Here is a 24,487-nt window from a genome sequence, read left to right on the forward strand (position 1 = left end):
TTACTGATAGTTTGAGGTATTTGCTTTGCAAATAATAATGCAATGCCAATAGCTCATACTTTCTGTAATGCGAGACCTAGTGCATTGCAAATGCTTGCATAGTGAGCCAGGACCAGCATTGTATGTCTCGGTGCAGTACCGCAAGCTGCTCCTCGAGGTCTCTAGTGAGCAAGGCACCAGCACTGCATGTCTCGGTGCAGTACCACAAGCTGCTCCTAGTGGTCCCTAGTGAGCAAGGCACCAGCACATCATGTCTACAAAGTTGGAGTTATTGGCATTATAAATGACAATGTTTTTTACCTAGCCATGTTGCAGGGTTCAGTACCATTTGTGGCCAAAAGGGGACCTCTTTTGGTCACATATGGTACTGCGCACTGCAGAAGATATGGTAAATCCACCCTTCCCATAATGCATTGCTTGCAAGACAGTACTCTAAGTACATTCAAATAGCTATGTCTATATTTACAATTAGTAGCTTTGAAATGTGACATAAGAATTTATAGACAGTCTCATAGAAATGTGAGATGTTCTAGTGAGTGAAATAACCACTGCCAGCCTAGCTTAAGACCAAGTGTGTGTCCTGCCTGAAGCCTTTTAAGAAAATAGTGCATACTAATCCTATTGACCAATGAAAAGCCACCATTTACAAAGGACAGGAACAGGAGCCAATTAAAACAAGCATTGGCATAGCCAATAGGTCTCGCCTTTGGGACCTTATAAGTGTTTAGACATGCAATAGTTGATGTTGTTGCACCAAGGATATTGTGCTGCATAACTAATTACTTATAATGTCCCAAAAGCGAGACCTATTGGCTATGCCAATGCTTGTTCCTTATTTGCATGGCGTTCGCTACCTTACAACTATCCTTACGTGCCGTCTTTAAATCACCCTTTTCTTCACTCCACAGAGACGTGTGTCTCAAAGCCTAGCACGTAAACATACTTACAGCGTGGGAATCAGACGATTTCGTAAAATAAAGTTCAATCTCCCGCACATTAGCTAGCAACAGATTAAAAAAAAAATTGTTATTCTTGCCTTTGCCTCCCAAAAGAAAAACAAATTGTTTAATACAGTGGTGGAAGTGCATTAAAAAAAGTATAGGAACTCTAATGCGCGCAATGGGGGCGGGGTGAGTGAGGGTGGAGGTGTGGTCTAAGGTGCAGTTAAAAAACCGAAATATTCTGTAACTTTTTTAGGTCTTTCATCTTCAGGTAGCTACATGTATGATAGCGCACAGCCTAAATGAAAATAAAATGCAAGTTATGTAAATCAGTGGGAAATGCACTATCAGACATTATGAAGCCTCTATTAGTTAAGGCAGTGCACCAGAGAACCACAGAATTGAATCCTGGTTGGTGCAATGGGAGAATAGTGACTTGTGTATGTTTAGTGCTACAAGGTCTCTGTATGGTCAGTGACAGAAAGCAAAAGTGAACATGTAAGTCATTGTTTTAAACTTGCAGTATTCACAATATAAGATAGGCTGCTACAAAATGCGCAAAATAGATTTTAGTAATACCCAGACTGTACATAGTGCACACACTCAACAGCATAGCTAGTAGCTCCCTTACAATACCTCTCAAAAAAAGTAAAGGTGTGTCATCATGAAGCTTCAAGTGATTCCATCATCATCATGAAGTGTAAAGTGAAATAATCAATTAAAGCCAATAAAGGCAGCCTTTACATTTGCAGATTAACCAGTTGTGCACATTTTCATTTCTTGCAGGCAAACAGAAACCCTGGCAGTATGGCCTGCTCATCTGTCTGCGCCTCCGTCGGTTTCACAACACAAAAAACTGTCACAATTAACCGTCCCGGGACGGTGGTCTTTTTACACAAACTAGTAGGGGAACAGTTTTTCTAAAATTAAAAACGTATGGGCATGTCGAACCCTTCAGATCCCCCCACTTCGACCACCGGTTTTATACCGAAGATAACCTGCTTTGGTCCTCTGTGTGGTAAATGTTTTTGGCGCGCATCCAGTATTTTGTGACGCACTGACGTGTGTGCTGCTGACAACGTTTGTAAATCGAGACCTGTCTGTAGAAAAGGTGGGCTCGCAGAATTGCAAAGAATAGAGGAGATCATCTCGGATTTTCAACTCCGATTTTATAAATCTGCATCAAAGTTGGTTTTCTTCTTCCTAACAAAATAACTGAAAACCTTTGCGTTTTAATTTGTTCTACTGGAAACTATGCCACTATTTAGTATTTTTGTTGGCAGTTTTCCTAATAGAGCAAGTGGAAACATCTATGTGAGTTTTTTACTTATCTATTTTCATCTAAGAATTTGCTATTCTTTTTAGGAGATTGCAGCCGCAATAGAAAGGTTCAGTGTAAATTTCGTCATCACGGTGATTGAAACAAGGAAAAAGAAAGCACCTTCACTCAACAAGAGCTGTATCCTTTAAACAGGCCTGATTGGAAGGTGACGGATTTGCCTGAAGCACCAGAAATGTGCTTTGTGACTTACGGGCACTTTGATAAATATATTCTGATGGGCAGGCAGGCGCAAAGTTTCCTGCGACGAAACGGAAGGGGAAAGGAAGAGAGGAAATGGCAGACCCAAGATTAAAGCGAGGGAAGGAGAGAAGGGGAGAGGGAAGGATAAAAAGAGGAAGACCTGATATAAAGAAAGAACGGAGGTGAGCAACGCGGGTAAAAAAAAGAATACAGCATATGCAAATGTGTTTAATCAAAAACATCAGGGACGAAGCACAGATGGTTAAGAAATTGCGTATCTTTCAGCTTTGATGTGCTTTGCCAGCAGGACAAGGGGTTAATAAGTGGGTTTTTCTGTTTAATAAAACTGTTTTATGGACATCTCGGTTAACAGGTTTACTAATGACGACCTATTAAAGATAGAACAAATTTATTCCTGCGTTAGAAACAATAAAACGATGAATAAAGAAAGAGAATGTCTCCGTGAGCCCTGTGCTCGGCTGACGCCTCGGGCATGTTTACTACGGGAACAGATGGGAATGCAAAGCCATTAATCAAGCAGGATGGCTCTGTCTCCCTTCACGCCCAGGGAGGAGGGAGATGCGAGCAGAGCATCAAAGGGCTGGGTGAAAAGTGAGGGGGGAATGCAAGGGTCAAAGCGGCGAAAGTGAAAGTAATCGAGCAGAGCATCAAAGGGCTGGGTGAGAAGGGAGGGGGGAATGCAATGAGCAGAGGAGCACCTGTGCACGTGCATGTGATCTCGTGCACTCAAGGTTTAGGCCAGCCAAAAGTCTGTGGGTAGCACTTTGAAAATCCCACATATAAAATGTCTCTTCGAGCCTTTGGCTCGCGAGACCTAAATATTGGCGGAAAGTGGGTGGAGCTTTATGCCATATCATGAATACAGCATGTCTCGAAGAGACAGCGCAAGCGCTGCCTAGGCGAGACCTAAAAAGGGTTCCTCTGACTGGGAAATAAGCATGTAAGAGCATCAATTGATAAGAGCACCTCTTAGGGTGAATGTAACCTCCATGCATACCTCAACTGTCATTGAATTATTTTGTGATTTGAGTGAGGGAGGTACCTGCAAATTTGAGTGTAAACTAAAGGTATTGGGCCACAGTCACTGCTGTCACCTGGAGGGAAGTAGTGGGCAAGGAGTGGAGTCAAATATTGAATTTATGTATGGGTTCATCTCTGTCTTTGTTTGTGATTGTATAGGTTTGAGTGTCTGCATGTATGCATATCACATATGTGCATATGCGTATGTGTCTGGTCAAGGGAATGGGCTCCGCCATGCCTAATCAGACTCATTCTTGAAAAACTGTTCTTGGGGGGATACTTCCAAACCCAGATATGAAGGGTCATCTATGACGTCATGTGGCCACTCCAAACGTATTGAACTATATCATTAGGGCCTCTTCAGAATCTACTTTTTTACTCATTTTTAGGTCTCGCTGAGCCCAGCGCATGCGCTGGCTCGGAGAGACATTTTGTAAGGGACTTTTCAAAGTGCTACCGCTGGCATTTAGCTACAGTGCACGAGGCGTGCACGCGCTCAAAGCAGCCATATGGCTTTACATCGCCGCCATGCGCTAGGCCAGCCAGCAGCACTAGTGCGTCATCGCGATCACTTTCGCTTTCACAGCGATCGTGATCACAATGACTTTCGTGGCTAATGCTTGTTTTCCTTAACTTTGGGTATCATCGCGGCACCCGCGCTTTACTTTTAACATTAAAAGTAAAGCGCGGGTGCCGCGATTATATCAAAAGTAAAGAAATATAAAAAACATCTATTTCTTTACTTTTGGTATAATCGCGGCACCCGCGCTTTACTTTTAACGTTATAAGTAAAGCGCGGGTGCCGCGAATATACCAAAAGAAAGAAATAGATGTTTTTTATATTTCTTTACTTTTGGTATAATCGCGGCACCCGCGCTTTACTTTTAACGTTATAAGTAAAGCGCGGGTGCCGCGGCTGCCTGGCGAGCGCTTGTTGCCTTTGAACGGCACCCTTAGGGCAGCACTTTCGTCAGTGCTCAGTGTCTCCTTCTGGCTGAAGGAGGGTACAGTTCTCATACCAGATCGTTCCTAACCACAGTCACTACCACTGGTAAAGCTGAACTTCAGAAGATGGGTTCAGCTTCAGGAAAGAAGGTTTATCCAAAAGAGATCCTCGTCTCCTGTTTCGTGATTAGTGGACACTTGCATTCCGAGCCAAGCAGCACGAGGTGCTAGCACATGCTGCTCACTTTACTCCTGCTTGGACACGCATCCTTTTGTGTTCAAGTGTGTCTGGATAGGGCACAGCAGAAGTTAATGAGCAAACGGTGGGTTCTTGCAGTAGGCTTTCATTTGTCATGTTCAGCAGGGGGTTATATTTAGTTTATATTTATTTTTGTATAATTATATTATACTTAAATCTCTTCTCTTGGACTGGACCTGTTGGGGGATGGCATGAGGTCCTCTGCTATCACTGATACAGAACCCGGTACATCCCCTGGGCAGGGAGGTCAACCAACATGACTATAACTCACTTTCAATGTCGATATGATGGTGTTTTATCATGTAACATGGTGTTTTTTCCCATTTGCACTGCGTTTTAAATTGGATTGGATTGTAATTACATTTATATAGCGCTTACTACCCATTGGCATAGCCAATAGGTCTCGCCTTTGGGACCTTATAAATGTTTAGCCATGCAACAGTTGATGTTATTGCACCAAGGATATTGTGCTGCATAACAAAATATTTATAAGGTCCCAAAAGCGAGACCTATTGGCTATGCCAATGCTTGTTTTATGTGTTATAAAATGCACCAAATAGCCCTCATTTTTATTTTAGCGTTTTCTCAAATGTGAGAACACTCTCAGACCCTCTGAAAATAAGTTGCCTTGCACTTTTGCTCAGTCTAATTAGAGGAAGGTATTTACGCCTCACCACTTTCAAAGTTCAGCAGGGGCAACTGGCAAGGAGGTCGAGAGAGAGTGATTTGTTTGTGCTAAAGAGAAAGAGAAAGAGGGGGCGACTATAAAGGAAATGGGTGGAGGTAGAAAAATAGAGGAAGCCAGAAACAGGCAGGGATTTAGAAAGGTGAAGGACAGGGAACAAAGGTAGAACAAGGGGGTGGTTGAGAGGAGAGGTAGAGATGAATAGTGTGGTAAATTGAGAGGTTAGGTAGTGAGCTAGAGTGATATGGTAGAAAGAGGGGAGGTAGTTAGAGAGATATGTAGTAGAGAGAGAATTGAGATAAGCTGAGGGGGAGCTGTGAAGTAGAAAAAAGACTCAGAGAGAGGTAAAGCAGTAGAGACATGCAGAGAGATATAGAGAAGTGAGGGGAAAATAGCAATCAGGTTGTGTGAGAAGTGACGTAGCTGGAGGGGTGATACAGGCAGGTGCTATGGAAAAGATCTGTGAGATACAGAGGAAGGTTGAGGTAGAAAGTGTTACGATAGAGGGGATCGAGAGTGGAAGATATATATGTAAGCACATAGGGTGATACAGAGAGGGCAAGCTCATGAAAGAGAGGTAGAGGGAGATGAGTTGAGTTGAGTGACATTGGCTACGTTGAAAGAGAGGTGACGGTGGAGTAGAAAGAGCGGAGATAGAGAGTTAGAGAGGGTGAATGTTCTTAGAGTAGCAGAGAAAGAGAGAGGTTAAGAGAGATGGTTAAGGTAAAGCAGGGAAAATGAGATGACAAATAATTAATATTTGGGGATTTAAATGCCACCAACTGCCTGGGAGTGCAAGGTATAATGCTGGGCAGGCATGTACACCAACTGGCAGATTTATTATTTTTAGCGCAACACAGCGCAGTAAGCAAAGCCGCTGCCCTGCATTCTGCAAGAGGGAGCAAGCACCACAGACACATATTTATCAAAAAAGGCCTGCTGCTGCTCACTACCCCTGCACTGGTGCTCAAGCAGGCTTCCTAAGGTCAAAGACAAACGTCGCACAGTGGTCCTGCACAGCATAGAATTTGTATTGAAAGCTTAAAAAATCCTATGCCTAGATTATTCTTAAATTCAGACTTGCATGTGTGCTGCAGAGTGTAGCACACATGCAATGTCTGGAATATTTCAAGAAGTTAAAACATTCCAACATTTAGCAACTGCTTTGTAGAGGCATTATTTCTATGTAAAGAGCAGTCTGGCTTTTTTAAGTAGGTTGGGTTTTGCCTGATAAACCACCCAAGTTACATCCAAGTAATGCTTCCTTTACGCAAAGCGGTGCAAAGAAACACAAAGAGCGATCTGTGCATGAGAAAAGGGCACTTTTTCAGCACAAAAGATTTTTTTGCGCTGTAAAGTAAATACCCTTGCAAGAGTTAGGGCTGTTTTCTGTCACTTTGTGTGACTTTGGCTGGCCCAAACTCTTAGGGCCATTTTTATGAGGTTTTACTGTAAGGCAGCGCCGCAGGCCTTCCTGCTGTGCTGCACTACTGTAATAGAAAAGGGCAGGAATGTGCCGTATCTATCAGATACTGCGCACTCCTGGCTCTTACCCCTGCACCGGTGCTACAGTGTGCCAATGCAGTCACCTTTGCACCATGGTGCAAGGGTGCCTGCGTTGCGGGGATGAACGCAGCACACATAGAAAAATAAAAAACAAGGAGAAATAAAGATATTTCTCCTTGTGGTGCCTCCCTTACACTCAGATTTACGATTTCTAGTAAATCTGGGGCAGTGTCAAAATGCCATGGATGTTGCTGGGAACAGCTCCAGCAACACCCATTGCATGGCCCTTTAACGCAGAAAACTGCATTAAAGGGAGCTATATTTACGAGGCAGCAGTAAACCAAAAAAGTGGCTTAGTGCTGCCACATAAATATGGAGCAGGCTCCTGCGCCATGGAACGTCACAAAAAGTGACGTTCCGGTGGCACAAGGGGCCTCATAAATGAGGCCCAAAGTGTAGAAATGTGGGTTATTGGTTGAGGAGGGTTTAAGCTTTTCTCACGCAACAACCACAATCCTTTGCAGGGTGAACCATAAAGTCACTAAATTAACCTTTGCTTAACCCTCTGGAAGCTTGGCACAAAAGCTGTCAGGCTTAACTTAGAGGCACTGTGTTAAGTATTTATGCAGCACACAAAAAGTAATAAAATGAAAACACAACACAAAAAAAATCTCAAACCAATTCCGAAAAATAGAGAACATTTTAATAAATGAATTGAGTCTGGAACAACGAACATCCAATCAGTAGAACTGGAGATATACAATTTCAAAGTTTTAGGTAAAGTATAGGCCTAAAACCACAAAACGCCACTCACAGTCATCTGGTCATGCTAGACCGGGGTAAAGTTATAACCGACCAGAATGGCATGCAGGCCAGATACAAGGACCAGGTTATTCCTGCTGAAAAAGTTACCTTCTCAGATTCCGGAACAAAGAGTCCTGAACTTCATGATTTCTCCTTTTCTTGTAGAGGAGTGCACTTTGATGCCAGCCAAGGTCCTGGACCTGGAGAGGCACATTTTGGAGATCAGGAACTTGCTCTACCACAGGCCGGTAGTGTTCAGGCTGGTCCATTTTCAAGTCCAGGCAGGTCTATTTGCAGTTGGCTTGTCATGTCCCTGTAGCTCAGAAGAGGAGGACAGCCAACTGACCCCAGGAGTCACTCTGGTAGTCTGGGAGGAAGGGAGCACGTCCAGTCATCCTTAGCAGTGAGCAGTGCAGGCCTCAAGCAGCAGGGAAGTCTTGTGGGGAACATAGCAGGCCTCAAGCAGCAGAGCAGTCCTCTGGTAGCAGAAGGGCAGTCCTATGGGAAACAAGGCAGCCCTTCTTCTGTAGTGCCACAGGTCCAGGAGTGTACTGGAGAGTGGTTAAGGAGGTCCAATATTTATACCTGGTGCTACCCTTGAAAGTGGGGGAATTGTTTAGGCTTTCCCTACATCTGGCTCTGGAAAGTTCTACCATTCCCCTGCCAAGGATCCAAGAAGTCTGGGGTAACAAAAGACTAGTGTTAGGTTCCGTTTTGTGAGCTGAAGGCAAGCCCTTTGAAAGGTAAGTGGGGCAGAGAACAGCTGTGCACGACCATCCGGGCCCATCCTGCTTTCACACTAGAAGGGGGATGGGAGCACACTGCCTCACATCAGAGCACACTTCACCCCTGAGCATTATGTTTAATGCTGTACAATGTTCACGCTTACTTGAATATTAGCTGTAGTTTGTCTCCAGAGTTGGTGCAGATAGTGCTGTTCATCTTTAGACATGTTTCTGGATGTTATCCATCATCAGCAGAGATCAGGAAAAAGAATTGCATCAGGGGTTGTTGAGAATGCTGCCACAGTCCTCTCGGGTTTCAGTACCTCTCACTGGCGCACAGGTTCCTCTCCAAAAGCTTTTCAGCTCACTGGCTCAAGGGAGCCTTTTCAAACAAAAGGGGGATTGGAGCACACTGCCTCACATCACAGCACAGTTTGCCCCTTAGCCTTATAGTAAATGCAGTAAAATGTTCGCGCTTACTTGAATATTAGCTGTAATTTCTCATCAGAGTAGGTGCACATAGTGCTGTTCATCTCTAGACCTATGTGTTTCTGGATTTTATCCTTCATGAGTAGAGGTCAGAAAGGGTTGCTGAGAATGCTGCACCAGTCCTCTTAGATCTCAGTACCTCTCACTGGCACACAGCTGCATCTCCAAAAGATAGTCAGCTCGCTAGCTCAAGAGAGACTTTTTAAACAGAAGGGGGAGTGGAGCACACTCCCTCACATCACAGTTTTTGGAGATGCACCTAAAATCCAGGAACCCATGTGTCTAGAGATTTCAGAGCTCGCTCAAAAAACATGGCACCTGCTTCGCAGAAGAGCTGTGCTATACTGAACAAATGAAGCTCAAGACATATGGCAGGTGTGGTCTACCTGGTGCCTTATTCTGTGTGTAAGAATCTGAAGACAAAGAAGATTTTCTACAGGAGTTGCGGATCTTGTGTTCACCCAGCCGAAAATCTTGCGAGAGTTTCCGGGAAATGGTGAAGTGCGGACGTTATGTTCTGAGCTGCGCACTTCACCCTAGACTGCTCCACAGTAGTGTTCCTCTAATCACGTTTGCTCAAACTAGTTAGTTAGAAGCTAGGGTAGTGTCTCTGTAATGCGTGTGTTGCAGTATTAGTGTTAGGTTAGTGCCTACCGAGTGCGCAGGTGTAGTTAGATAGTTCCGTTCGGGTTGCATATTCGAATATCTATGTCACCAGCAGCAGTTCAAGAATTTTCAGGCAAACAACTCCATTCTCACAGGAAAATCGTCACAGAAATCTTGCGGTAGAACCAAGAAGTGAAGAATACTAACCAGAATGAAGTGGTCTTGTACTGAAAGAAGAGTTGACTTCGAGAAGGGTTTGGAGTTCACACAATTACCCAAATCTGTGAGAAAAAGAAAAGTCAGTTATGTTTAAAAGGAAAATAATAGAATGTTAATGTGTATATTTGGAAAAAACAAAAGAATCAGAAATAGCCGTATTTAAAGAGCAAGTTAGAAGAATATAAAGATAAAAGATTGTAGAGTCAGTTATGGAAGACAACCACACGGACTACAGTCAGTACAGTTTGCCATCATTAGAAGAGAATCTAACAACCTTAGTCTAGAGGGTCACAGTGTTAAAGATAATAGTGAGATGTTGGCCTGATATATGATGTCACTAATTCTAGTGTACACCTTGTATCAGTCCAAACAACCCTTATGGTGATTGGTTGCAAAGTCAACCTTATAGACCAACTATCCTAGTGGTAGCATGGACAAGAGCAGTCTTAGGCTAAACTCTGTATGGCATGTGAAGCCAGCTGTTATACCATTACAATCCCTTGAATACCAAATGAAAGGACACCATACCAGGTATATATAAAACTAGAATGTATTTATTCTAACATATACCCTCAGCACTCTTTAGGAGTTCAGAGGTCTAAGTACAAACAATTTCTTAAGTAGCATACGTTAAGTTACACAGGAAAAATACAGTTAGGCCCAGGGGCCACGCCAACCATATACTAAGAAAGTGGTATAAGTACCACGTCACGAACAGAGAGTAGGCCTAGGGCCTAGGGAATCGCTGGGGCTACACTACCCTACCAATAGTTAGGAAGTGGGAGGCCCACTTGAAGCGTGTGCAGTGTGGAAACACACACGCGGGTTACATCAAAGTCACGGGGAATGTAACAGTTAGAAATAGGAAGAATACGGACACTTCCGAAGTAACTAGGAGGAAGCAACTAAAGACTTAGACACTTGGATAGTCAATATCCACTGGAGCACCGGAGTACTCGCGTTACCTCACCCACAGGAGACGGGTGCATAGGTGTGAAGATGTGTCGGGTGTCGTAGCTGGATCCTATGGATGCCTGAAGAACAGATGCTGGCAGGCGGCCAGGAGGAAGATGTCCGGTGGATCCAAGGATGGATCTTGAAGGAAGAACACCTGCAAGCAGAGGGGACAAAGTTTGGGTCACTAGCCAGTGACCGTGTGGAACCAGGAAGGAACCAGGCGATGTTGTGCAGAACACAGGTGATGTCTTGAAGCTTGTCTCTGCAGCTGCGTGGACCAGGAGGTGTTGAGGACAACCAGAACTAGGCTACTAGCTGTCCCACAAAGGATCTTGCTGCTGGCGGAGTCGACGTCCCGTTCGGAGTCAACAAGCCTTGGCAAAGGCAACCCACGCGGAATGGGAAATTCGCTTCAGGTGCAGACCAGTAAGGTCTGAGGTGCTTCTCTTTCACAGGGAAGCAAGGGCCAGTCTGGAAGAGCCAAACCAGCAGTGAAAAGTCAAGGGTTCGTCATCACTGAGGCTACTAGCCAACGGGCAAGCAACCGGACAGATGCGTCAAGCAGGAAAATGCAGAAGGGCCCCACGCAGAACTCGTGGAGTGTGAAGGGCTGATCTTCGGTGCAGATGGTGCTCGGGGTTGGGGCTTCTCAATTCCCAGAGCACAAATTCGAGGATGCCTCAGAAGCTACGCTGGAAGCTACTCGCCAATTTTCCCAGGTAGCCGGTCCCATGTCTCTCGTCGCCTCCACGGATCTCAGCTTGGCTGTGGATGTGGGTCAGGGTCAGAGAAGTCTGGAAGTCAAGGCGCTGGTCAGGCTCTGCAGTCGGTTCCTCGTAGAACTTGGGAAAAGCAAATGGCAGGTCGCTTGTCTGTGCCTGTTTGCAGAGGGTGGCCACTCCTTGGCCACAAGGGAGATTCTTCAGTCTTCTTGTCATCGAATGTCGAAGGTCCAGAGTTTTGTGTCTAGTTTCAATTCAGGATAATCCAAAGTCCTAGGGACTCAGCTCCCACTCTTATACTATTCTGGGGGGCTGGGTTACCTGCTAGATCCCTCCTATGGGTGGGACCAGGGAGGGGGGTGGTTACACCCCCTTACCTTTATCCAGTTTCGCTCCTGGACTGGGGCTTGAGTGCCCCAGCACCAGTTTGAACCGGACTATGCATGGGACACCTTGTGTGTCCCAGGCAGTGTCTCGTTTCTTTCATCCCTCCCTGCCCCAATACACTAAGCCCTGTCTAGGGTGGTGCTAGCACCTCCCAAGGCAGGAAACCTATTGTCCAAGCCTCCCTCGCTGGAAGGACTCCCAGTAACAGGAGGTCAGACTTGTGTCCGTGGCAGCAGCATCCATTTTGCGATGCTGGGGCTCTGGTTAACTTTAACCGGGTAGTAGGACTTCAACATGTCTTTTCCCTGTTGAAGGGGGGGAATACTATCCTCATCAACAGAAATGGTGTGGGGGTAGTATTCCAAAGTGTTAGACACCTTACACGACATGTTTTGATAAAGCCAAACCATAGTTACCATAACCGCGAGGATTATAAGGCACCTTAAGAGTATATGGTAGGCGATATCATAGAACAGCTATAAGGACATGGTTCCGAAAGCTGCAGACAGGCTCAGCTCATGCTAGAGCACCACCTCACATGTTACCAAGCACTCTGCCTCCAGGATTGTTAAGGCCTGCCATAGGAGTGGCTGAAAGGTTACCCATGTGTCTATATATAAGGTAGGTATAGGAATACTATACCTAAGCAAGGGGTGATTACACAACCTTGCCCCAGCTGAGTGTTCAGCCAGTTGTGTCATGATGGGAGGCCAGCCAGGGGTGGCATAATACATGCTGCAGCCCCTGGTAGGCCTAGGGTACACCCATGCCCTGGGTACCTAAGGTACACTGTACAGGGCCCTATAAGGTGATCCTTACCAATTGGGTTATGTACCTAAAGTACATAGTATGAATTTAGAGAGAGAAAAGCTGGGCTGTGGGTCTGATTAGCAGGCCCACAGGCACATCTAAGTTGAAAACCAGTGAAGCAAAAGCAAAAAGTGGGGTGACCATAGGAAGCAGACCCTACTCTCCTACAAACAGTAGTAAAAAATAAACAAATAAAAGAAGGGATATAGAATAGGGAATAGTGTGAGAGTGTTAATATTGTTTTATTTGCATTTTCAGTTCATCTAGCCTCTCCCAAAAAGGTCCTCCAGTAAGATGAATAAGAACAGGTTGAGGAGAGTATTGAGGTGAACCCAAGAAATTCTAGACAAGATACTCTCTTCTCTCTATCCCCATCACCTTTCCCCCCTTGGAGTTCACTTAGACCTCCATCAAAAACTGGAGGCTGAGAAGGATTCTGGGGTGGGAGTTGGGATTAAAGCATTGTTCTGCTCCTGTGAAGTTGTGGACTTATCTGTGAGTACTTATGCCCCTCAATACAGTGAAGTGCCCATGTTGAACTATTCACCTGCGCAGAATGATGGAAGATTGCGATCTAAAAGGTCTGGGGGAAATCTTAGAAGTGCTTCAACGAGAATTAATGGCAGTTAGAGAGGAGAATAAGACCTTCCAATTAGAGATGGAGGCATCTAGAAGGGAAACTTTGGAGTGAGCAGTTAGGATTTATTGGGGAACTTCTGGTGTAAAATTTGCCCCATCATTTTCTGATAGTCGCGTCTCTGGTTCAACTTCAATTCCTACACTAGGGGTTACAACTCTGGCACTGCATTAATTGGCTCCAGTAATTCCTTTAGCTCCATGGGAGTGTTTTAATGGAGATCCCCAGAAGGCCCAAATTTTCCTGACTCAATGTTCCCTGCATTTCATCTGCCGTCCGGCGATTTTTTCTGATGCACATTGTCGAATAGCCTTTATCCTGTCCTGTCTCAGTGGAGATGCTGCCTCGTGGTCAATGCCCTTGGTAACTCAAGACGCACAAATCTCACATAATTTTGAAGAATTCAAGGAGTTTCTACAAATATTTGATCAGATGAAGGTGGCTCAAGCCACAGATAATGATTTACTTCAATTAAAACAAGGAAATAGTGAGTTGGTGGCTTACCTTGCACAGATCTATAACTTGGTGACAGAGTAGCCTGAGAACAAAAGAGCCCACCATGTTTTATCTGGGTTTAAGGGATGACTTAAAGTAGGCTTTGGGGCAAATTTCCAACCATCCTACGGAAGTATCAGCACTAATAGATTTGGTCCTTGAAATAGACTATCGGCAAATGGAAAGAAAAGGTGAGCGAAGGAGAGAACTTCGTCCCAGTGTTCCTAGATTTGTCTGAATAAGAGCAGATTCCACAAAAAGCTTGGAGAAAGATCAAGACATGGAACCTATGCAAATTGGTGCTGTGAGAGGGCCCCTTACTAAAGAAGAGATGGAAAAACACAGCCAAAATAATCTATGTCTCTACTGTGGGGCTAGTGGTCATTTTGTTAAAATTTGTCCAAAGAAACCAAAGAGTTTCTAGAAGGAAAACTTGCAGCACCATCAGTAGGGTGAGTTGGGCTGGTGAGTGCATTTGAAGAGACAAATCCAACAGATCTTCATATCGCTAACACTTAACAATCATCTGCTCCACATCTCATTTTATCCATGACACTTGAATTCAGAGAGGTTACGCTCCCAGAAGTAGCAGTGATGTTGGACTACGGAGCAACCAGAAATTTCTGTGATATTACATTTGCAGCTTAAGTGGGCCTAGAAGCAATTTGGAACCTTAGAAGTGAAACTGTGAGAGCTGTGAACGGGACCAATCTATCATCAGGCCCAATTGTAAGCCATACAGAACCCTTTGAACTCATCTCAACTGAAGGGCATCGGTAAAAAATATAATTTAACCTAATTGATGCTCCACAGTTCCAAATCATCTTGGGATTATCATGGTTAATGGAGTATAACCCCACTATTGACTGGAGCAAGAGAACAACAGTCCTGAATTCCACTTAATGCAAAGACCAATGTAGAACCTTGGAACAAACAGAGGAATCCAGCCACAATGTCATGTGAAAATGAGGTGGTGGTGTGCGTAGTTCATACAATGGAGATTCCGTAAGAATATCAGAAATTTGCAGATGTCTTCAATGAGGTGGAAGCTGAAAAACGTCCTACACATCGATCATACGACTGTAAATTAGACCTGGAGCCAGGAGTTAATCTTTTATGTAGCCGGATATATGCACTAACTGAAGCTGAATATTTACATTTGAAAGAATACATTCAAAAATATTTTAATAATGGTTTCGTTCAACCCTCGCAGTCACCTGTCTCCTCACCATTATTCTTCGTTCATAAACGAGCAGGTGAGTTGAGATCTTGTATAGACTATAGGGTCTTAAATAGAATCACCAGAAAGAATCGTTATACCCTGCGACTGATCTCCGTTTTGTTAGACCAACTGAAAGGAGCCAAGATGTATACTAAATGAAACCTAGGAGGGGCTTACTTTTTCATAAAAATAGACAAAGGAAACGAGTGGAAAACTGCCTTCAGAATGAAATATGGGTTTTTTGAGTATCAAATAATGCCATACGGCCTCTGCAATGCCCCAGCATCATTTCAGTATTTCATAAATGATGTGCTGAAGGAATTTATTGACCAGTGGCAATAGTGTATTTCGATGACATAATAATTTATACCACTTTTGAAAATGAAAATCAACATCAAGTGAAAAGAATTTTGCAGTAGTTATGGGAGAACAGCCTCAATGTAAAACTAGAGAAATGTGCCTTCAATGTAAAATCAGTGGATTTTCTGGGGTTCATAATTTCACCTGAGGAAGTAACCATGGATGAGAAGAACATAGGAGCAGTTCTCAATTGGCCCTCTTCAACCTCAGTAAAAGAACTACCAAGCTTCATAGATTTTGCAAACTTTTATCGAAGGTTCATAAAGGATTTCTCTCAAAAGATCTTTATCATCACTCGACTGTTAAATAAGGGAATTCCTTTTTAATGGTCTGAAGAAGCCAATAAAGCCTTTCAATCCATAAAGAGGAGTTTTACAACTGCACCAATTTTTCTTTATGCAGGCCCTTCTGAACTATTTTATCTGGAAACTGATGCCTCAGATCAGGCCATTGGAGGAGTATTGTAGCAGAGGCATGAGGAAACCGGTCAGTTGCACCCAGTGGCTTACAGATCCAGGAAGTTGCTACTTGCAGAAGTGAACTATACCACCACGGAAAAAGAGCTTCTAGCAATCAAAGAGCCTTCAGGGAGTGGAGGCATGATCTCCACGGAGCAAGGCACATAGTAATGGTGTTGGAGACCAATAGAACTAGCAATTTCAGTAATCAGGAAGAAGTCTGACCCCCAGGCAATTCCATTGGTCTCTGTATTTTGCAGACTATGATTTTGTCATTACTTATCGGCTGGTAAAAGAAATGGAAAGGCCAAAGCCCTGTCACGAATCAACACAGAAGGAAGAAAATCCCCGATGATAAATCAGAAATTCATTACAGAGACAGAGATAATTGGGCCCACAGTTAAAGGAACTGCGGAAGAAGAAATCAAGAAAGCAATGGCCCCAGATGAATTACAAAAACGGGTGCTAGAAAATCCACTGAGTGAGATTCATCATCAATTACCGTATCATAATATGGCACTGTACTTACGCACTTATGAACTTCAACAGAAGGCTCTATTCGATTGCCACAACGGTCTGTTGGCGTGGCATCAAGGAATCCATCATACACAGGAATTAGTTAAGAGACAGTTCTGGTGGCCAAATCTGGATAAAGATGTCCATCATTATGTGGAGGCTTGTGAGACTTGTGCACAGGGAAAATCAGACAGACTAGCCCCTCAAAGACTCCTTCGGCCAATGCCTAATCCTCCTTATCCTTGGTTCACCATTACCATGGACTTATTTGTCGATTTGCCTTTTAGCCAGGGGTACAATTCAATTCTGGTAATAGTAGATGCTTTCTCTAAAAAGGCCCACATTGTTACTTTAAAGTGAATGCCCACTGCTAAACAATTAGCAACACAATTTAATTTGCATGTGGTGAAGATTCATGGGATTCCTAAAATTATAATCTCAGAACGGGGTTCCCAGTTTCTGTCCCATTTTTGGAAGGCCTTTACAAATGGGTTGGGTGTGGAAACCAAATACTCCTCTAGTTACCTCCCAGAAACTGAAGAGCAGTCATAAAGAGTCAACCAAGAATTAGAGACATTCCTGAGACTATTTCTGTCAGACCAAGAAAGGGATTGGCCAAATCTTTAGACAGCAGACTTCACACTTAACACAAAAAATGCTTCTACTGGATACCCACCGTTCTTCTTGAATTATGGTCAACATTCACACTCCACAGTGAAGTTTAAAGAAGTGGCAGTACCAGCAGTGCAAACCTTAGTACAACACCTGGCGAAAGTGCACAAATCCGCCACCAACAATCTAGTTAGAGTTAAAGAATGTTACAAATTTCATGCTGATAAAAGAAGGAAACCGGAGCTATCTTTCAAGGAGGGAGAAAAGTCTAGTTGAGTCCTAAACATTTGACATTGAGGGAGAATCGGAAATTTCAACCTCATTTTGTAGGTCCATATTTAGTGGAAAAGGTGATAAATCCAGTGACATACAAAATAAGACTGCCCTCACATGACAAGATTCATCCAGTATATCATGTATCCCTTCAAATAAAGGTTTCCTCCCATTTGAGAATGTTGCAACCTCCTAAACCTATTATGATTGAATGAAGAGAAGAGTTTGAGGTCAAAAGAATTCTAGACTCGAAAAAGGTTCATGGTAAAATTTACTACTTGGTGGACTAGAAAGGTAATTATCCAGAGGAAAGATCTTGGGAGATACAAACAGATGTGCACGCTCCGAGACTTTTAAAAGCTTTTCATCAGCAATACTCTCATAAACCACAACCGGAAGGCCCATCCTTGCGAGGGGATGCCTTCAGGGCTTGTTCCAAAAACATGGCACCTGCTTTGCAGAAGATCTGTACTACACAGAACAGATCAAGCTCAAGACATAATGCAGCTGGCAGGTGTTGCAAGTTACCGACCTAGTGCCTTATACTTCGCGGAAGAATTGGAAGGCAAAGAAGACGTTCTAAAGGAATTGCAGGTCTAGTTGTCACCCGGCTGAAAATTTCACGAGAATTTCTGGGAAACGGTGAAGTGCGCACGTTTCAATCTGAGCTGCGCACTTCACACCAGACTGCTCAACAGTATTGTCGCTCTAATCACGCTTGCGCAAACTAGTTAGTTAGAAGCTAGGGTCTTGTCTCTGTAATGCGCGTTTTGCAGTATTAGCGTTAGGTTAGTGCCTCCTGTGTGCGCGGTATAGTTAGATAGTTCCGTTCAGGTTGCATATTCGAATAACTACGTCAGCAATAGCAGTTCAAGAATTTTCAGGCAAACAACTTGTACCTAACACAAAAATCGGCACAGAAACCTTGTGGTAGAACCAGGAAGTGAAAAATACTTACCAGGATGAAGTGGTCTTGTAGTAAAAGGAGAGTTTGACATTGAGAAGGGTTTAGAGCTCACACAAGTACCAAAATCTGTTTTAAGAGAAAAAGAAAAATCAGAGAAAAAACTAAATGATCAGGAAGAGCTGTATTGAAAGTGCAAATTATAACAATATAAAGATAAAAGATTGTAGGGTCAATTATAGAAGACATCTACACTGAGTACAGTCAATACAGTTTGCCATCATTAGAAGAGAAGCTAACAGCCTTAGTCTAGAGGGTAAAAGCGTTAAAAATAATAACAGGGAAAAAACAAAGAGCAGAAGAGAGACAGACTAGGGAATAGTGTGAGTGAGAGTATTAATATTGTTTTATTTGTATTTTTGAGTATTGAGGTGAACCCAAGAAAATTTAGACAAGACAGTCTCTTCTCTCTAACCCCTTCCATTTTCCCCCTTGGAATTCACTTAGACCTCCCTCAAAAATTGGAGGCCGATAAGAATTCTGCGGTGGGTGCCAGGATTAGTGCATCATTATGCTCCTGTGAAGTTCTGGGCTTACCTGTGAGTACTTGACAAGAGATGACAGCACTATCTGCACCACCTCTGGTGAATAACAGGCCCAGGCAGCTGGAAACTCCTATAAGGCCTTAGAAACTTTTGGGCAGGAAAATGAGAAATTTCTACAAGTGGTATTTTCAAATTATGTAATCTAAAATCCATTTACCAATAACGAGGATTTTATGATACAATTCATTTGAGTCCCAACTTGATAGCCATATCTGTTCCCAATGAAACACGTATTAATTGTAATGAGGTAATCTAATGTTTTCCAATGGGAGAGATAGGCCTTACAATAGTGAAAAATGATTGTAAGAGATTTTCACTACCAGGACAGTTTAAAACTTCAAAACATATGTCTTAATTTTCATGTAAAAAGCACCCTGACCTAAGGGCTGTTTAGGGCCTACCTTAGGGGTGACTTTTATGTGTTAAAAAGAAATGTTTAGGCCTGGTAAAAGGTTTGTCAGGTTGAATTGGCAGTTTAAAACTACACCACAGGCTGCAGTGGAAGGCATGAAATGTGTTTTATAGTGCTATTTTATTGCCTGACACAATGAGTGCTACGGGCCCAGTATTTGCATTTAACTTACTGGCCACGGGTACATGTAGAACCATATAGTAGGGACTTACAAGTTAAATTAAATATGGCAATAAGGTGTAAGTCAATTTTGCCATGTTTTAGGGAGGGATGCAAAAAAACAAACAATTGATGAACAAAGTACTGAAAGATGTCATACATTCACTCCAGTACAGAGATCTGACGCTAAATCGACCATGTCTTTGCTCCCCATGCCATTCCAGTTTAGACCCAACCATATGCAAATCAGTCTTGACCCTGTTCCCCAGGGAAACAGTCCAGCCTGAACTGCCAAGCCAGCTCCTCCCTGGACTGGAAACAAGCATCCTAGGACCGGTTTTGGGGTTCACCCCTCATCAGCCAGGCTAGGCTTCTAGGCATAGCCATCCCACTCGTGGTAACAAATGCAAAAAAGAACAATTGATGGACAGAATACTGAACAATGTCATACATTCACCCCAGTACAGAGATCTGGGCTAAATACATCATTGTTTTACTCCCCATGTCATTCCAGTTTAGACCCAGCCATATGCAAATCAGTCTTGACCCTAGCTCGAACTGCCAAGCCAGGTCCTCCCTGGACTGGAAACAAGCACCCTATGACCGATTTTGGCGTTTCACCCCTCATCAGCCCAGCTAGCTTGACTCCAGTGACACGTAGAGCACAGGACCCACGTCTGGGCATACTCGTCCCACTCGGGGTGACAAATGCAGAAAAGAACAAATGATGGACAGAATGCTGAACAATGTGATACATTCACCCCAGTACAGAGATCTGGGCCTAAATCCATAATTTTTGTGCTCCCCATGCCATTCCAGTTTAGACCCAGCCATATGCAAATCAGTCTTGACCCTGTTCCCCATGGGAACAGTCCAGCCCGAACTGCCAAGACAGGTCCTCCCTGGACTGGAAACAAGCATCACTGCTCTACTGGATTCAAGCTAGCCTGGATGACGAGGGGTGATGACCCGAAACCAGTTCGAGGATGCTTGTTTCCTGTCCAGGAAGGACCTGGCTTGGCAGTTCGGGCTGGACTGTTCCCATGAGGCTCAGGGTCAAGACTGATTTGCAAATGGCTGGGCCCAAACTGGAGTGGCAGGGTGAGCAAAAGAACAATGGATTAAACTCAGATCTTTGTGACTGGGGGTGAATGTTTGCATTGTTCAACATTCTGTCCATCATTTGTTTCTTTTTCCATTTGTCCACCCTAAGTGGTAATGGTATGACTAGACATGAGTCCCATGCACACTGCACCACTGGATTCAAGCTAGCCTGGATGATGGGGGGTGATGGCCCGAAACTGGTCCCAGGATGCTTGTTTCCGGTTCAGGGAGTACCTGGCTTGGCAGTTCGGGCTGGACTGTTCCCATGAGGCACAGGGTCAAGGCTGATTTCTATATGGCTGGGTTCAAACTGGGGTGGCGTGTTGATCAAAAGAACAATGGATTAGACCCAGATCTTTGTGATTGGGGGTAAATGTTTGCAGTGTTCAGCATTTCGTCCATTATTTGTTTCTTTTTGCATGTTTTAGGGGGACAGCACAAGCTTTTTAGTACTGGTTAGCAGTGGTGAAATGCACAGAGTCCTAATGCCCACAAAAACGAATGCAGAATACAGGAGGAGTGAAGGAAAACATTTTGGACTGATCCTGCAGAGAGAGCCATGTCCAACACTTAGTAAATCTGGCCCTAAGTTTGTGTTAAACATGCTCTCCTGTATGATTACAAAAAAAAACTGCTTTTTATGAGCATCGTTATCATGGAAGGAATTTCGACTTTCTCAGGTACTTTACCAGTCGTCCCCTTTGAAGAGTAGGGGGAGACTGAGCAATTGACAACTTTGGCCATGCCTTCAAACGCCTTTGCGGTACCTCCTAAATTATAAATTACTCCAAAGTTGTCGTTCAACTGATCATATGGTAGAAACACATTTATAAAGGGTACAGTATGACATTATTTTGTGGTGTAATGGCCTGATTTAGATTTTGGTGGATGGGTTACTCCATCACAACAGTGACAGATATCCCGTCTGCTGACATTGAAATCCCATAGGAAATAATGGCATTTAGATTTCGGTGGACAGAATATCCATCATCATTGTGAGGGAGTAACCCATCAGCTGAAATCTAAATCAGGCGGTAAGTCTTTTTAGTAATGTTTTGCAAGCTTATCGGACAAATCAACTCTGTGAATATGGGAAGCTTAGCAATCCATAATGAATGTAACCTGATTGTGATCCACTGTAGGGACCACCTTTACATTTACTGGTGGTGGTCTCCTAGGGTCCTCCTTATACTGTTACAGAGCAGAATAGCAGAAGACCACAGATTAGATCAGAACCACTCAACCCAATTTCAAAAGTTTCTTTACACCCATATAAGCAACCCGAAATATATATTCAAATTTCAGGCTCATCACTGAGTGATTTTAGATTATTTGTCCATTGGTTACCCAGTCCATGAAAGACATCTCAACAACGAGACTGCAATGACAGCTCCAGGCCACTCTAAACCAAACAGAACAGATGTCTTATTAGTTGTTCTTACCCTTCTCCCAGCTGCAATCTAAGCCAAACTGAAGTGGTGTCTCATTGGTGGATCTCATCCTCCAATGAGCTGCAATCTAAGCCAAACTGAAGTGGTGTCTCATTAGTTGATCTCATCCTCCACTCAGTAGCATTTTCAGCCAAACAGAAATGATGTCTCATTTCTTGGTCTTATCTCCCACTCAGTCGAAATCTGAGCTAAAACGCAGTAATCACTCATTGGTTAGTCTTAGCATGTGAAGCAGTTTTATTTAATATCATTGTTCTCCTCGTCTCCTAGTCCCTCCTACGATTACCCTGACTCGTGAGGACCCCTCAAGGGCAGTGTGCCGGGCCTCCGGAGGAAAACCAGCAGCGAACATCTCCTGGCACCCGGCATGTGAGAGCTGCATCACGGAACAGCAAGTTCATCCAGACAAGACGGTGACCGTTGTCAGTACAAACAGAGCGAGCAATGAAAATGAAACACTCATCACATGTGTGGTGTCACACCCAACCTTTTTAGAACCACAAAACAAGACAGCAGGTAAGGACAGCATATTCCTTAGTCTCAGGAAAGAATGAATGCTTTGATATTCTTATTTCAAGTAACATTCCCCCTCCCTTTCTTAAATTCCCCGAGATATGTCACTTTAATCGTTTATTGTCAATAACCAAACATTATGAAGCAAGGGATACGTATCCATCAGACCAAGAGGTTGAGGTGGAGTAGGAAAGCTTTGTGAGTTGCAACATAAATATAAAACGTATCCAAGCAGGGGAATATCAGGCTGCAAACATAACAATTTAATTGTATTTTATTTTACAATATATTATATTTTATGGGAAATGCACTACGAATTATTTTAAGAGATAATTTCTTTGGAGAGTGATTAATTATCGACATCCAGTAAAAAATGTGTATTGGGATTAAAAGGTGATGACGAAATGTGTTGGAACCTCATATGAGGAATCAGTTTTTTTTTTATTGAGCGTAGATAACATACATAATGCAAACAAATTTGCAGACTCTCCAATCACGTATAATAAGTAGACAATAAGTATAACAAATTTCATAATCCATTCGTACATGATAAATATGATACACAAAATATACTGAGAGGCTAAGAAGATCAAACTTATTGCATATTGAGTCTCACATTTAAAATGTACAATAAAAGAAGATGCAAATTCATGATGCACAATACCCGCATTCTAAACATCAAATCTGTGATAGCATATGACCCCTAACTTGATGACCTGTATGATTACAGTCTTCGCCTGGAAATTCCCCATAGAGATGGCACGTAGTATCATTTATGTGTGTGATTGTAACATAGCCCTTCCATGTTATCCCAAATCTCTGCACCGCCCCATCCTCTTCACGTAGGCATCCTCAAATTTGTAAGTCCTCTCCATCTTGTGTAGCCACTGGGCCATTGTAGGTATTTTCTGAGATCTCTAATTCTGTAAAATTAAGGATCTAGCTGCTGCTATAGCTAGGGAAACGAAAAATTGCTCGTATAATGAGAGCTGATCTACTACATAGGAGAAACCAAATAGCGCCAGAGATGCAGAAGGAAGGATATCTAATGAAACACATTTACTAATAGACCTAAAAACCTCATCCCAAAAGTGTTGTAGTCTTGGACAAGTGAAAAATATGTGTTCAGTCCCCTTCCTCTGGCATATTGCATCTAAAGCATTCGGTAGCATAGGGAACCATCTATGGAGCCTGGAGGGAGTGGAATAGGCCACTTATCTAGAAAGGAAGGACATTCTTTGAAAATTGGCTGCTCTCAATGCCCTGTGGCCACGCTCACAGACTCGAAGCCATTCCTGTTTACTAAACCTACAGTTAGTTTCTTGAGCAATTTTTGGGAGCATTATTTCAATGAGGTTCTTGTTCTTCTCCTGATGTAATACCTTATACCAGTTGCCAATGCCTGATAAGTTTGACTCAAAGGCAGCTTTTAAAATTACTCTAGTACTCTCACTGATTCCTCTGAAGTTAGTCCGGAGAAAGCATGAAATCTGTCTAAATCTTAGCCAGAGGTCACGGCTCTGCATTTCAAATTGTGTTATAAAAGCCTCCCACATCATCTGATTAGTAACATTATAAAAGTCACACAATTTACAAAAACCCAACAGAATGTAAGGCTGAACCCCATTTTGTGGGAGTTTAAGGCCCCATGCCTCACAGTTGTAGAGAAAGGAAAATGCATGGCATGATGGGGTATTATAATTTTTGTTGAATCGCTGAATACGGCTTAATATTATATTCACAATCTTATATCTTGTTCTTTTTGGTACCTTTGCAGTGCACAAGAATGCTGGTAACTTAATAGCACTCTCCCTTAACATACGATTAAAGAAAAAATGATCAAACTTCGAAAAAGGGGACAGAAGCTGAGTTGTTAAGCTAAGTAATGCAGCTTGATAATAAGTAGCTAAATAAGTTACTGCAAGACCTCCCTGTTCTACATCCAATTGTAAAATAGATAGCTTAATTCGATATTTTTTCTTAGCCCAGATAAACTCCCGAAACACCTTATCGACTTCATTAAAATACGAGGTTGGAATTTTTAAAGGAATATTTAAAAATAAAAATGACAACAAGGGAAGAATCAACATTTTTATCAGAGAAACTCAACCTATTATTGACAGGGGCAATAATGCCCATCTTTCTAAC

General features: G+C 43.1%; 1 protein-coding gene across 1 annotated transcript in view; it reads left to right on the plus strand.

The window, feature by feature from the left end:
• LOC146801704 (cell surface glycoprotein CD200 receptor 1-like) overlaps window positions 1–24,487 on the plus strand; it is a 268,966-nt gene that overhangs the window by 229,217 nt on the left and 15,262 nt on the right. Inside the window, exon 3 of the mRNA XM_085623711.1 lies at window positions 22,097–22,342. Within this exon, the coding sequence (XP_085479837.1) occupies window positions 22,097–22,342 (246 nt within the window). The remainder of the gene's footprint in view (window positions 1–22,096; window positions 22,343–24,487) is intronic.

Source organism: Triturus cristatus, chromosome 8 (assembly GCF_964204655.1).
Source record: "Triturus cristatus chromosome 8, aTriCri1.1, whole genome shotgun sequence".
In the NCBI taxonomy this organism is placed as follows: Eukaryota; Metazoa; Chordata; class Amphibia; order Caudata; family Salamandridae; genus Triturus; species Triturus cristatus.